At 39.7% G+C, this 14,434-nt stretch overlaps 1 protein-coding gene across 3 annotated transcripts in view; it reads left to right on the plus strand.

Annotated features, from left to right (window-relative positions):
- The first annotated feature begins 999 nt into the window (after positions 1-999).
- The window catches only part of PSME4 (proteasome activator subunit 4), a 71,714-nt gene continuing 58,279 nt past the window's right edge, over positions 1,000-14,434 (plus strand). Inside the window, exons 1-4 of one of the 3 annotated variants that reach the window (XM_069787724.1) lie at positions 1,000-1,064; positions 10,847-10,987; positions 11,546-11,662; positions 13,129-13,188. In XM_069787724.1, the coding sequence (XP_069643825.1) occupies positions 1,015-1,064; positions 10,847-10,987; positions 11,546-11,662; positions 13,129-13,188 (368 nt within the window). In that variant the 5' untranslated portion in view covers positions 1,000-1,014. Of the gene's footprint in view, positions 1,065-3,481; positions 3,779-10,846; positions 10,988-11,545; positions 11,663-13,128; positions 13,189-14,434 lie in introns of those variants that run through there. The other 2 variants (XM_069787722.1, XM_069787723.1) reach the window with 2 other exon arrangements.

A 14,434-nucleotide genomic window follows, 5' to 3' on the forward strand; every position in this document is an offset into this window, starting at 1 on the left:
TCAGTGCCTGCTTTGGATGACTGACCAATTTAGAAACACAAGAGTGAGAGAGTCTGAGGATCCTCATCACTGACAACATCAAAAAGCAAACTATTCCTCTTTATTTTTGTAATGGGGCTCTTTGAGTTATGGGGCGGTCACAGACCAGGACGGGTGTGATCAGGTAATATGAAGATCCTGTTGGATTGGGTGCTCTTTTCCAAATTGTAAAATATATAGGAGTTTGTCACTCAAAAAATTATTTGACTTAGGTCGGAAAGGACAGGTGGGTCACTAAGCCAAATGTCTATATAAGAAAAGTAGTTGCTTGAGAGCCAAGATAGTAGAAGCCACAGTTAAGGTTGAGTGGCAAGTTTCCTAAATACTGATGACAGTGCTGGTGTTAGTTGACCTAAGGCAGCAAGCTGTCCAACAAGGGAATGCGTGAACAATGTGCAGCGTGGCTTAAGCCACTGTTAACCGTTGAAATTTCTCATGAATGGAAAGATTGTATTTTTTTCACAACTACAACACTTGGATTCATCAATTCTCAAGATTTAATGCCAAAAACAACAGGTGGCAGCCATATTTGGGTTGCTCTCAATTCATATTCCTCCTACTTAATAAAAGAGGAAAAAGCTGTTGATGCAAGTAGCACAGACGGGTTCCTTGTTATGAAAGCTAGTCCTTCATCATATGACTTGGGAACCAAATGTGCTTCTACACACTGCTGCAGCCAAAACATATTGCAAACTTGAAGAACAAATTTATTTGTGACTCACTGGGCAAAATGCATCATTTTTTTCCTTTTGAATAGCAGAATGCCAGCATACTGGGGGGAAAGGATTAGTTTTTTAATAATTAGTAAATGTAATTAGTAAATTATTCAATGTGCAGAAAATACTTTGAAAATGCAAGTGCTATATATATGCTTACTGTTGTAATTGCGAAGGGACTCAGAATCTCCTTTTTCCTTGTTTCAGATTCTGAAAACAGGAGTCATATTTCTGTGAACGACGAGGTCGCATTAGTACAATGACTATCCGAGGGGCTGACGGCATACTTGGCACATTTTTCCCTGAAAGGTAAGTGTTTAATTCTGGTGGAAGGCACTGGTGTGCCTGAGGTACAACGGTCGCAGATGAGGAGGCTTGCTGGTTCAGATAAAATGGGCTCCCTGAGGTCAGAGGTGTTTATATGAATAAACATTGCAAAATACTTAGAAACGTGTGAAAAAACAAGCTTCAGTTTTAAGTCGGGTTGGAAAGGGCAGAAACTGCAGGAGTATTTTTTTGATAATGTAGCTGTGAAGCAACAGAATGCAGCTTTGAAGTTCCTTATGTATCTGCCAACTTCAATTTCAGAAAATTGGACTATAATTTGGATTATTTTTTTCTCCAAGTCCAAACAAACTCTGCATGCTTCACATTTAATAAACACTTCCCTACACTGGAAACGGCTGTCTGGACCAACCACTATTGCAATTAAGTAGGAAAGAAGAATTGACCATAAATGATAGAAAATAAGTAATTTTATACTTTTCAGTTTCAAGGCACATATATTTTCACTTAATCCTTAAACATGGGTTTGGGGTTTTTTTTACAGCTTCTGGGCCAGTTACCCAATTTATCCTTGTCTGAAACTATTCATTTCATAGTGTTTAGCTACACCTTTTGCTTGTTCTTGTTTTCATCCACAAAACACTTAAACAAGATGTACTTTGTCCCCATAGAAATTTGACCGTAATCAAGTTTTGTTTTTAATTCAGGCCAGAAAGGACAGAAATTCATGTATAAATTGTTTTGCATAATGTAGATATGAGGCAATAGAATGTAATTGTAAAGCCACTGTGAAAGATGTCAACAAATACCCTCCAAATCACAGTAAAAGTTATAGTGAAGTCCAGCTATTTTTTAATAACGTAAAAGGGGATACACATAATCTACAACATTATGTGATACAAAATCTTCTAGGAATGGAAGGGTATTTCAAAATTACTGAACACTAAACAAAATCATTATGCTTCCTTTCTTAAAAGTATAGGTCTAGGAAGGTGAGAAAATGTAGAACTAACTTTGTTTTTTGGATACCTGCTTGAAAAGGCTCGGCCTTTGTAGCACTTCAATCAAGGCAAATTAGCAAAGTATCTGTTTTGTCCTAATCTCATCCTATAACACAGAACAATTACTGTCACTGAAGCTTTAGGAAAAGGAGCTATTTGGTGCACTTAATGTGACAATAGACTTGAACTTTCCCAAGATACTACAAGAAAAAATACAAGAAAAAGCAGCATCAGGCCTCCTTTGGGCACCTGGAAAAAAACTTTATAAATAAAATGCTGATTTATTAGTACTCTTTGTCAGAAGAAACCTACAGCACTTGTGCTGCTTATTTTTTTGGTGACTGTAAATCAAAGTAGTGTGACTGTGCTCACGCAAGTGTAGGTGAATGTAACACTCAGGATTGTTTCCTGTTGCAGTGGACTGGAAATAAAAATAATACCCGATACAAAAGGCATATAACGAGATGGTATAAATGTGCTCTTCAGGAAAATGCCAATATCTGAGCATTGCAGCCTTTGCTTGTCATACTTGGGCTTTCTGTGGCATTTCTCCTCTTCGTAATGTGTTTCAGCATTTAGTTAGCCATCTTTTTTTTTTTTTTTAATTTTAAGCAGAGCTAGTTTGAGCATAAAGATGAGAAAACAGGATTTGCCCTTGTGGGTAGCTTTAAATCTAATCAGTTTGCAGCTGTTGTATGGTCAGGATGTGATTCTTGAGGGGAAATTCAATTAACAATTATATTTAGGAGACAGCTGGAGATAACAGCTATCAGTACTGCTAGTGCTGTTATCACATATCCATCACAAGCTTTATCCTACGCCCGCAGGCCAATGGCAGGACCAGGCACCACTGAGCTCTGCTTTACTGACTAGCGTTATTATTTCAAATAAGCCTCTTAAACAGCCAACACAATCTGCTGTCAAACTGCGTGGCCAGTTATCTCCCTCATGAACTCCATCCCCGCTTCACATTACAGTAAATTTTGGGGGTGAAGACTAACGTTCGAGTCTCTTCCTAAGAGAAGAACAGCTGGAAGGTGAACGTTTTTATGCCGAGTTATGCGTTCGGCTGGCGGCAGCTGTACGAAAAGGGCTGTTTAATAAACCGCAAAGCCGCAGAAAGCGAACTCTGAACTCGAGCAGGCGTTACGGCCTTGCCGCCACATCGTTCTCCTCACCCAGGTGTCCAAACCCACCCGCCCTCTCCCCGAGTCTGCCAGGGGCTGCCCCGGCTCCCCTCCGCCACAGAACCGGGGGGCCAGGGAGCGAGCCCCCCTCACGCACCCGCCTCCCCTGAGCCCGGCCCCGCGAGGTTTCTCCTCGGGAAAACGCCTCGTTTGTGTGGAGATGGGGGGGGCGGGGGGGCTGCCGCCCCTGCGCGCTGCCCTCAGCCCCCGCCTTCCGCCGCCGCGCCGGAAGTGAGCGGGGCGGGGCGGGCGGTCGTTCCCTCGCTCCCCGGCCGTTCCCCGGTGTGTCGTCACGGCGCGCCGCTGGGTGAGCGCCGGGGGCCGGGCGCGCAGCTGAGGGCGGCGGCGGGGCGCGAAGCAGCCCAGCGCCGGCCATGGCGCCGCCGCCGCCGCAGAAGGAGATCGTCTACAACAAGCTGCTGCCCTACGGGGAGCGCCTGGAGGCCGAGGCCGCCCGCTTCCTCGCGCAGATCAAAGACAACCTGGCCCGGGCCGTGCAGCTCCAGGAGCTGTGGCCCGGCGGGCTCTTCTGGACCAGGAAGCTCTCGACGTGAGTGCCCGGCGGGGGTCTTCCCCCCTGCCCCGGGGCCGCTGCGGCTCCGTCCGCGCCGGGGCGGCGGGGGCGGCGCGCCCGGGGTTAAGGCGCCTCGGAGCGGGGCCTGCGGGCTATAGGGCTGTAGAGGGTGCGGAGCCGGGGCGCCGGGCTTGTCCCTTCCTCGCGGGGCCGCCCCGGGGCCGATGGGGCTGTTGGGGAAGCGCGGCGGAAGGCAGGCTCGCTGCATAACGGTTCCTCCCCGCGATGCTTCGTCAGAGGCGAGCGGGTGCCGACTGCCCCGTGCCCGCCTTCCCCCCCCCCCGCCTCTCCCCGGCTCGCCTGAGGCTCGGGCGGCGCAGCCGAGGCAGGACTGCGGGCCAGCGGCGAGGCCTCAGCGCGGGTCTTTCACAAGGCCCGTGGGTGCTTCGACGTAGGAAACGGGGACAAAGGTGGCTTCGTCTCCGAGAGCGTGCCTGTGGTCTCTGAAACTTCCAGACTTTTACGAGTCAAGCTCTTGTGGGGTTGATCGCTGCTTGGTTTGTTTGATTTTTTTTTTTCCAAATGCGTACTTGGCCACCTGTTTCACCTCTTACCTTTTTAAGCAAGCTGTGTGAGACGCCGTCTCCGTGTAACTTCTGCTGTAGGAACATGAAGTCTTTCCCAAGACGGGCTGGTTGTTAGTTTAGCGCTAGCAGGATTACATTCTGGCTTAATGCTGTGTAAACACCGTTGGTGCCCTTGATAGCTTGCCCGTACTGTGGCACGGTGTAGTTTACGCTGATGTTGGCTCTGCTGTGTGTGCTGGCAAGGCGCTTTTAATACAGATGAAAACACGGTCATTTCACAGATAGCACCGAGTAGAATGTAGGTTTCTCTTTGTGAATTTTACAAAGCGTACTTAACCCTCTTTTCTTTTGGACACTCTGACACTGGAAATGGCATCGTATGACAATGACTCCTGTAGCTTCAGTCAGTAAATCTTACCTCTGTGGGTATTTAAAATGTTGTTTTTTCTGAATGCTCCATGTGCCTTCATAAATGGTTTCCTGTGTGCTAGAAATGATGAAATTATGTGCGTTTTGTACAATTTTGAGATCTTCACTTGCAATCTTCCTCCCTACCTAAGTAATTTTTTTAATATTAATTGGGAATCTAATATATGTGGCAGTCAAATCCCTTTGATAGTGTGTATTGAAATCTGTCTTTATATTTGCCAAGAGATGTTCTTAGATAGAATTACACTGATGGTTGCAAAATGACTCACATGTTTGTGTTTTGTGACAGTTTGAACCTGTTTGGAACCAGTTCAATACTATTTCCCTTCCTGCCCCCCCCCCCCCCCAGCCATCTCCTAGCTCATACTGGTTTCAGTGGTACCTGTTGCCCTTGTACTGGTGGTAGAACTTCCTATACTAATCAAGTTGAAAGAAAACGTAGCAGTTCTTACTACAAGAAAGATCAGCATTGGGTGAATAGGCTGAATGTGGCACATGAGTCCTTTGAAAACGTGCAGGGTTGTATCAGAATCACCCTGTTACTCACTCTGTAAATTACAATTACTGTTACCAGTTTAGGCTTCAGGGCAGTGAATTTAGCTTATTGACAACTGTTGCTATGCTACTTTATGAATCACAGAAAGGTGAGGAGGCTCTAATTTGTGGTTTTCCACCTACTCTTTGAAGTTTGAATTTAGTGTGTGTGTTTGTAACTTGTCTCTGATGCCTGTTAGTCCCAAGATTTCTCTGTAGCATCTTTTATGCAGTAAGACTGCATATGTTTGGATGTAGGCAGGGAAGGAAGCAGTGGGCTTGCTTTAAAAATAAGCTGGTGTATTGAACACGAGAGATGTTTTGCTTCTTAGTATAACTTGACAAGTTACTTCTGCGAGATGAAATACATTAATAAAAGTTTAGGCCTAGATGAAACACTTCCAACCATATGGTGTTCTGATGTCGTATCTAAGTCAAATTATAGGATAATGACAATAAAATAAAAATTTTGCTGTCTTTTCATAGTGGGTGATTCATCTCTAGATCAACTTACTACCTTTTTCCCTACTGGCCAGCTATAATAAACAGTACATTTGTTTGATGAAAAAAAAATGCCCAGAATCTTCATAATGGTATGATCACTGCTTAGCTTTGTTGCAAATGTCTGAATCGTAAAAGCCAGTATTGTCACAGTATTCTGTGAAATAATGTATAATTCAGAACTGTGGCTGACATGTCTTTAATCTGTTTCTTGTACAGATACAAATGTTCATTCAAACATTGTAATATGTACATACATATAACTGAGTAAAGGGAAAAAATTGCATGCAGATTATATACTTGTATAGTTACACCTCCTCAGGTACTTGCAACTTTATACAACTTGTATAAACCCTGCAGAGTGTGAAGAATGAACGTGAAACTCAAATCTTTTTGTGAATTAAAAATTTGAGTATCGGTTGCTATTTCATGATGACAGCTGAACCTGAGATCTTGTATTTCTTACACTCCCAACAGCTGAAAACATGACTTGCACAGTTACCTTAAGAGTAGCTGTTTCAGCTGTCTGATGTCATGAACTGAGGTAGGGGGCAAAAAAGAGCAAAACTGGAGTTTATCAGATATAATGTCTGTAAGCTGATTTGCATAATTGTTTTATGCATAATTTTCAGTGATGCGAACTGGTTCTTTAGTTGGGATGCATGTGTGGAGTGTGGCGAGAGAACTTTCTCTCTTGTGAAGACAGAAATAGTGCAGTTACTGATGTAACTTATGACTTACTGGGACTTCTTAGGCAAGTAAAACTGCTTGCCTCAAAGATTGGCATTTAAATCTGTGATCATTACCGCAAGATTCCTCCAACTTTGGCTAGTAAAATCTGTATCTTATAAAATGCTAATCTGGTTGTGAAAGCAGAAGACTGAATCTCAGTTGTGTAACTTGCTACAGTGTGTGTGTGGTGGTGGGGAGGAGGGGAAAGCATGTTGCATCAAAATAATTTGCTTAAATGGACTTGCGTCATACTCCCGTATGGTCTTTAGGTCAAAAATAGGCTGCTGTTTCAATTTTTCTATCTTTCATGTGTTGCATATAAACTTTGTGTATAGATTTTTTTGTTTAATTTTTTTTTTTTAAGAACATAGCCTGTAAATAAGCATATTGGTATAACATGAACATTTAGTAGTTACTGTACATGTGGTTGGCTCTGCAGCCTGGAAAACCCACAAATGTCTGTCTGTGCTTTCTACTTCAGTAGGCAAGGGTAGAGTTTTTGGAGCTGAGGGACACAGTTTCTCTTCCTGACAATGCTATTTTATGTGTTTGTCAGGTATAGGCTTATTACAAAATGACATTTAACTGTCTTGCTGTAAGGTGTGGCAAAAGCGCAGCTCAACTGTTTTGAATTAGAATGACAGGACACAAAGTTACAGGGGGGATGAAAATATCTTAGTGGGACTTTTTTCTGAAGTATTGTAATCCCTATTGTATGTAAATCTTGTTTTATGTCTATTTCCCTCTCATCTTTATCAGGTATAAGCTTTCTATCTAGATGCATAAGGGATGTGTGTGTATACTGTATACATGTACATGTTATTTAAAGAGTCTTGTTAAGCATGATTAATTGTTTTTCATATCGTCAAAAACTGAGTTTTAGACCAATCATAACCCTGTTCTGTGTGTTAGAAAATGAAAATAGATAGCTAGGAATTTAGCAGCGTGCTCTATTCAGCTTCAGAAGTGAAGGCAATTTTTAACTGTAGCAGAGCAGCCAACTTTCTAGGGCAATTTAGGAAGTCCACTTGATATGATAGTGCATTTCCTAAAAATAGGTCTATTGTAATTGTGGAGTGAGGGATTGGATACCTAATAATTTTAGAATAGGGAATTGGCTTTTGGTTCTAATTTTTTTTTTGTAATCTCCAGAGACCCTGTACACTGTACAGAAAGGATGGCACCATGAACAGAATTTTCACTTCCTAATTGTGTTTTTTAGGGTGGGTGGGTTGGTTTTGTTGCTTTTTTTTTCTCTCCATGTAGCTGAACTCCAAATCAGGACCCAGTGGACCAGCACAATGAAGGATGATTTATTTATCCTTTTTGTAGTTGACTGGTAGAGGCTGAGAGCTCATAAAACCTTTGATGGTTTTCTTAAAGGAGGCATCAAAAGGGCAGCAGCATTAAGATTTCAAGAAACATCTCAATGTAGCATTACCTGCCTTCATATAAGAAGTCTTATTTTTTGTTTTGCAGTAATTTAGTTCTGGAATTATTTTTTTTCCCCCCAATAACCCAATTAATAATTTTTTTTTTTTTAATCCTGATGAGCCACCATTTATGTGATGAATGTGTATCTGTGTGATTAACCCCTAGGCATCCTTCAGGATTCATGAAGTTCTGCCTATATTCTTTTATTTAGTAATGATGATACTTCATCCTTTGTGAGGGGATATTCTGAAAATCAATATTGCAGTTCCCTTCTGTTAGATTTTGCTCATTTAATCTTGAGGAAAAGGTGATTAGCCCCTTTCTAGAAGTAATTATTTTCTGTCATTGTCTTAATGCACAGCTGGATTAAGGCAAATAATTGATGGTTTTAAAATCTGCCTCCCCCACCTACATAAAGAAGCTGTAAATATGGGAGCAATTTGGCATCTAGTTCTGCTTCTTGGGCATAGTGACATCTTTGTGTTCAGTATGTTTCTGTATACTTTACTCCTTCTGTTTCTTTCTTAATTAAATGGCATTTTGTATAATAGAACTGCTGTTAGCAAATGTCAAGAAAGGTAACCAGCCAAACATTTTATTTTCAGTTATATATAGCGACACTGACAGATTAACTGAATTTCTTGTGAATCTAGTGTTTCTTTGTAGTTAAAATGTATTTTTCAGGCTTCTGCAATTTCTTTTTTTTTTAATCATACATGAAGAAATTCACATTGGGTTATTCCCATGCAGTATGTGAGCAATGTATGCTTTTAGAAGGTGAAATATTGCAATCAAAATAAGTATGATTAAGTTATATATTTCTGTTAGCCCTTACAAAATCAAGTGTCACTTTTTTTTTTCTGAGGATTCTTTCTTCATGTCCATTTTATGCATGTGAAAAGTGTAGGTGTTCAGCTGTCGATGGTGTAATTCTATAGGTAGATGGTGTTTCTGGCCAATCCAGATCATTTAGGTTCCTGTGATAGAGTGGGTTATCCTGTATTTTGTTTGTTCCCTTCCGTCTTTGAAATAAGTAAAACATGTTGAAATAAGCATTAGTGAAAATACTGCCCATCAAATGTTAAAATCTCCCCTTGAAATCAATGGCAGAAGGAAAAGGGAAGTGTAAAGAAGTGCTGTAGTGTTGGTTGTTTTTTTCTTTTTTTTTCTAAAAACTGCTGATGATCCGTTTGCCGGAGCCCTGCAGCTGTTCCACTGTCTCTTCAAAGGAAACTGGAGGAAGAAGGTTGGGGAAAAAATCTTGTGAGGGAAGAGCAAGGGATCTTGGTATAGGTATATTTAAGGAAACTAACTCCTTCTGGTAAGATTACTAGCTATGGGTGATCCTGAAAGAGATAATTTTGTTTTAAATTGAGGAACAGGGATGTAGAGAAGTAGGAAAAAAAAGTATTCAAGCAGTTGAGTCCAAATCCCGTGCTCTGTGTCACTGTGTGAAGTGTGCTTTGTGTAAGCATGCTTTATTAAGGGATCTGAATTTTAGTTCTCAAGGAGTCAGTTCTCCTACTGGCAGTTCTGCAAGGAATAAAAGCTTGCAGAGGAGCATGAAACATTTGAAACTAAACCAGATATAATATTAAACTAAACTCCTCAATATTGCAGAATTTCAGAAACCAAATTCAGGAATTAGGACAGTTTGTTTTGATTGTTAGATCAATAGCTGCTAATGTTTGCCCCTTTAAAATTACCTAGCCTCTATTTCTTTCAAGTAGGAGTTCTTCAGAGATGTTTCCTTCCTAATCTTTTCACGTGGTGGTTCCAGTGTAAGATTCTGCAATGTGTGCTGCCCTGCGTACCAGATAAGCAGTGCAAGATCTGACATTTGTCTCATTACCAGAAAAAGCCTTGATGCTCCGCTGGTTTATATTTAGCAACAAATCAATCCAACCTCTACTAAATCTTAAACAAAAACAACAAATAGGCTTTTCAAAAAATTGTTTTATAGGGTTTCATATCTTGTATGCTTTGTCTGCTACTTGGAGGAGAGCATGTTAGTAAGGTTTTTTATGAATCTTTAAGAATAGTTGGAGCAGTAATTACAAGGAAAGTGTACTTCCCAGGTGAGCAGTAATTTATAGTTGTGCGACATGTAAAATGCTGCACTAGAACCTTATATAGGTTTTGCTGGTGCAAATTACCGTTTGAAACTTTAAATGTATTCTTGTGTTCAATCTAAACTTGGAAATAGCAAGCACTTCTTCCAGAGTTAGTCCTAATGGATCTATACTTTCTTAAGATTGTAAATATAAGGGATAGAAGTGGGACACACCACCAGCAAAGCTCAGTGGCTAAATCAGTTGTTCAGCCTTACGGAAGCTATCAGATTTGGACTTTACATGATACTTGGTTTTGGTTTTGGTTTGGTTTGTTGGGTTTTTTTGGGGGGGGGGGGGGGATGGGGTGGGGGGGGTTGGCTTCTGAATTGTGTCCTGGTTCCTTCTTAAAGTGTCCTAGCTGCAAAGGATAGAGTATAATAAGGCTGCTTGTGACAGTTGTGGTTTTGGATTTTTTTCTGAGAGAGATAAATACATGGGGATATGGAAATACTAAATTTTATAGCTAGTACATTTTAAGTTGAGGTGAAAGAATATGATCCCTGGTTTTGTGGTATCTGGTGTGAGCATGAAGTTACGGTATTTGTAGAATCTTAGAAGACTGTAAATTTTATTCGGTCATTCTTTTTCTTTCTGTAGTTAGTTTCAGTTGTCAGTCTTCCTTTGCTATATGTCTTCAGGTTCTTATTTGTTGGACTTGTGAACCAGGTTTTAGTTTTGTTTCATTAAACAGCAAGTCAGAGTCTGGCTTGGGTCTCAGACAAAATGGAAATGTGTTAAAAATTTTGCTGATTCATCCTGTGTTTTGTTTGTAGATACATCCGATTATATGGGAGAAAATTTAGCAGAGAAGATCATGTGCTTTTTATCAAATTGTTGTATGAGCTGGTAACAATTCCAAAACTGGAGATCAGCATGATGCAAGGATTTGCACGCCTGTTGATAAACCTGTTAAAGTACGTACAGATTTCTGCTGACTACTGAAACTTTCATCTCTAAGTAGTTGATCACTTCACTTGCTTAATGTTGTTAGATACTTTAATGTAATAATATGTTCTATTACGTGTTAGTTCACTTAATCTCCCCTCTGCAGTTGATGTTGGTTAAAGAGTTCTCATTACGCAAACACCTTGCCCCTTCCAGAGCTTTAGGATTGGTATTGAAAGTGAAAGAACATCAGGGTTTTTTCTCCTATTAGGAAAAGAAAACATCTCAGAGAGCCAAGTGTTAAGGTTGACTCTCCGACAGGGAGAAGATGAAGACTCTCTCATAATTTGATAATGTTTATTTCACTTAGGCTTTTCCTGAAGATCTTGACAGCTTCTGTTTGTGCAGAACTGCTGCAAGCGGCTAGCTTTTTTCTTGCCTGACCTTCCTGCAGTTTGTGCCAAATGCTGATGATAAGCATAATTCAGAGCAGTGATCTGGGATATTCTGGTGTGCTGTGTGTCAGTGTGAATGTTTAATCTTAATGTGCTCATTGGTTTTTTTGGTTTTTTCTTCTTTTCTATTAGGAAGAAAGAACTGCTTTCCAGGGATGATTTAGAGTTACCATGGAGACCACTTTATGAAATGCTGGAAAGGATATTATACTCCAAAACAGAACATCTTGGATTAAATTGGTTTCCAAAGTAAGTTTGCATTTTCAAACATTTGATAGACTATAAGTACGTGTAATGCTGGCAAGTACGTTGTAATTTGCTTTAATATCTGGAATTTGATACACAGTAAATATTTTGCTTATATTTTCATGAAGTATATTTCAGTAATTGCATGCAAGACTGTACGAAGTCATGTATACCCTTCTGTCAATGAATTGTTTGTTATGGTGTTCCTCTCTTTATGAATGTGATTGAGTTCATTTCCAAATATGCAGGAACAGGGGTCTTCATCAACTTATTTTAGGATGATAGCCCACAGGTTAGCAGATATAATGTTAAATTTTAAATGATATTCAGGTCAAATGTCTGCTGTTCAGTTATATAACACAATAAGGGTTTGGGAAAATAAAAATGGTACTGTTCTAAAATATATGTACTGTAAGCATTCTCAGTATCTGTAATCTAGGTGCAGATCTGTATGCATACAACGAAAAGTGATATGCCCTCTACCGGAAATACATATATGTGTCTGTATATATATATTTTCTAAGTGATGATATGATATGGGCAAATCAATTTTTTTCCAAGTTAAGAATTTTAGAAATGTTCTACTGATTTTAAAAATGAAAACTTGTTTTCTTTGCTTTCTCTGCGCTGCCAATCCCTCCTCATCTGTCAAATTTGCAAAATTCCCATTTTCCTGGTAAATCCAATTAGAGAAGGTCCTGCTTTATAAATTACAGATTATAAAAGGTATTACATGGATAACACATTATGTTTATGTGAAGTTTCAATTGAAACAAACAAAGAATTGCAGGTAAAAATACTTAATTGGCTTTATTAAAAAACAAAAAAATTCTGTCCAGGGATACTGAAGTACTACCACTGATTCCTTTTACTGAGTGGAAGATCGTGTTGCTGATAAGTGACATGAACGGAAAATACATGTAGCCTTGTAACTTGTTACACGGTGTTTCCTGCTGAATTTCTGTCATGGCTATGTAGGTGGAAAAATAATTTTGCTAAACTGCATTATTTTGCTAATTGTAGATAATACTTGTGAGTGAAAATCCAAAAGAGCGGAGCCTTTTTTAGTTGGTTTATGCATACGCGTATGCCAGCACCTGCTGCAACTGTATACTTTGCTCTGTGGGGCTGTTGTCTAGTCACTTTTCATTTATTGTGTGAGAAACTTGTGTAGTGGGGAGGGACTTTTCTGAGAGGGAAGAGGAGGTTAAGCTGGGAGGAAGATATCAATTGTGATGGTCTGTCTGAAGTGTTTAGCTTTTATTAACTGTATTAGATATCAGATGCTCCATCTTAATATGCAGTGCGATTTGTTCTCATACGGTGTTTTTTCTTTTTTTTTTAACAGCAATTTTGAGGGGTGTCTTTTTGGTGGAAGTCGAGATATTTTTAAAAGCTGAGTTGATTTATAGCTGTTAAATTTAACTACTGTTTTAATTTTTTTTTTTTTTTTTTTTTTTTACATTCAGTTCATATCGACCAGGCTTGTCTTCACCTAAAACATTTGTGCTTAATGTATTACATAGGTGGTAAGAATGACTTTTTGTTTTGTTCAGCTCTGGCCGATGTGTAATCTTCTGCATGTTCTGTTAGATTGTAGCACTTGTCACACAGGTGTAATTTTCTGCATAAATAATTGTATTGGAAAACCAGTGTTAACATTACACCACTGTTTGAGAATGTCGCACTGTATGTAAACCTTTCTAATTGGGGAACAAGATAGCGTGTGTGAAGTGGCTGATAAAGTGGCTACATGCTAACTAATTTAACCAGCATATATATTTCAAGGGTTAAATGAAAGGTAGATTTTACATTTGAGTAATTGCTGTGTCTTAGTATGGGCAAAATCAGTATTGGTGTAGGAGTGCATGTTACCAAGTGAGTGTACCTTACTATTAAAAACAATGAAATCATGGAAAGTGCTTTAGCAGTGAGGTAATAGGTTCTGGAAAATACACCCAGCAACAACCTTGTAGCTGTGAAGTGTGAAACAAAGTTTCTGTATTGGAACAGTTTATTGTGAATTTTTGCAGTGAAAACTGTATCAGGAGTTTTGGTGTATATATAAATTCAGAAAACTGGTATAAGTAGAAGTGGAATTGCAGTGGGTTTTGCTTTGTTTGGGTTTTTTTAGGAGGAAATTTTTAATTGTACTAATCCAATGAGAGATCAATATTTGGCTCACCGAAGTTAGAAATTCAGTAAAATAATTTGTGAAACTGTAGCTGGTTGCTCTTTTCATTGTCTTATTTTAAGCTCTTGTAATCTAGTGTCTACTGCAGGGCTAGAATTTCACTTAAGGCCTGAATCTGTCCTGAAAAACTGAAAATTGTGATTTCACTGCTTTTTGATAATGTAAGAGTCAGCAGTGTCAGTTTATATGTTTGTTGTTTTAACTGAAACATGTTTCTCTTTGAAAACGCAGGCAAAAAACCCCCGATTAACAAATTAATATGGTCATGTCCTTTCCAAAAGAAGAAAATAATCACGTAGTGCCAAAATGATGACTAGTGATAGGGGTTAATAATAATAAGCTAATAATGCCTCAGGTAATAAGGAGGAACTAAAAGCAAAGAAAACCGAATGGGATGAGAAATTTTCCTCATCTCCTTAAATACACTGTTGTTTCAGTAATTAATAGGAGATACCTTCCAGTGTAAGTGGCTTCATTATCTCTCTGTGACAAAGGTTTTAAAAACCTTATCCAGATGGTCAGCATTAAATACCTGAGCAAGGACAGGAGTACAAACTGCAGTAGGCTAATCCAGTCTGGCG

The sequence above is a fragment of the Haliaeetus albicilla genome, chromosome 7 (genome assembly GCF_947461875.1).
Source record: "Haliaeetus albicilla chromosome 7, bHalAlb1.1, whole genome shotgun sequence".
Lineage (NCBI taxonomy): Eukaryota > Metazoa > Chordata > Aves > Accipitriformes > Accipitridae > Haliaeetus > Haliaeetus albicilla.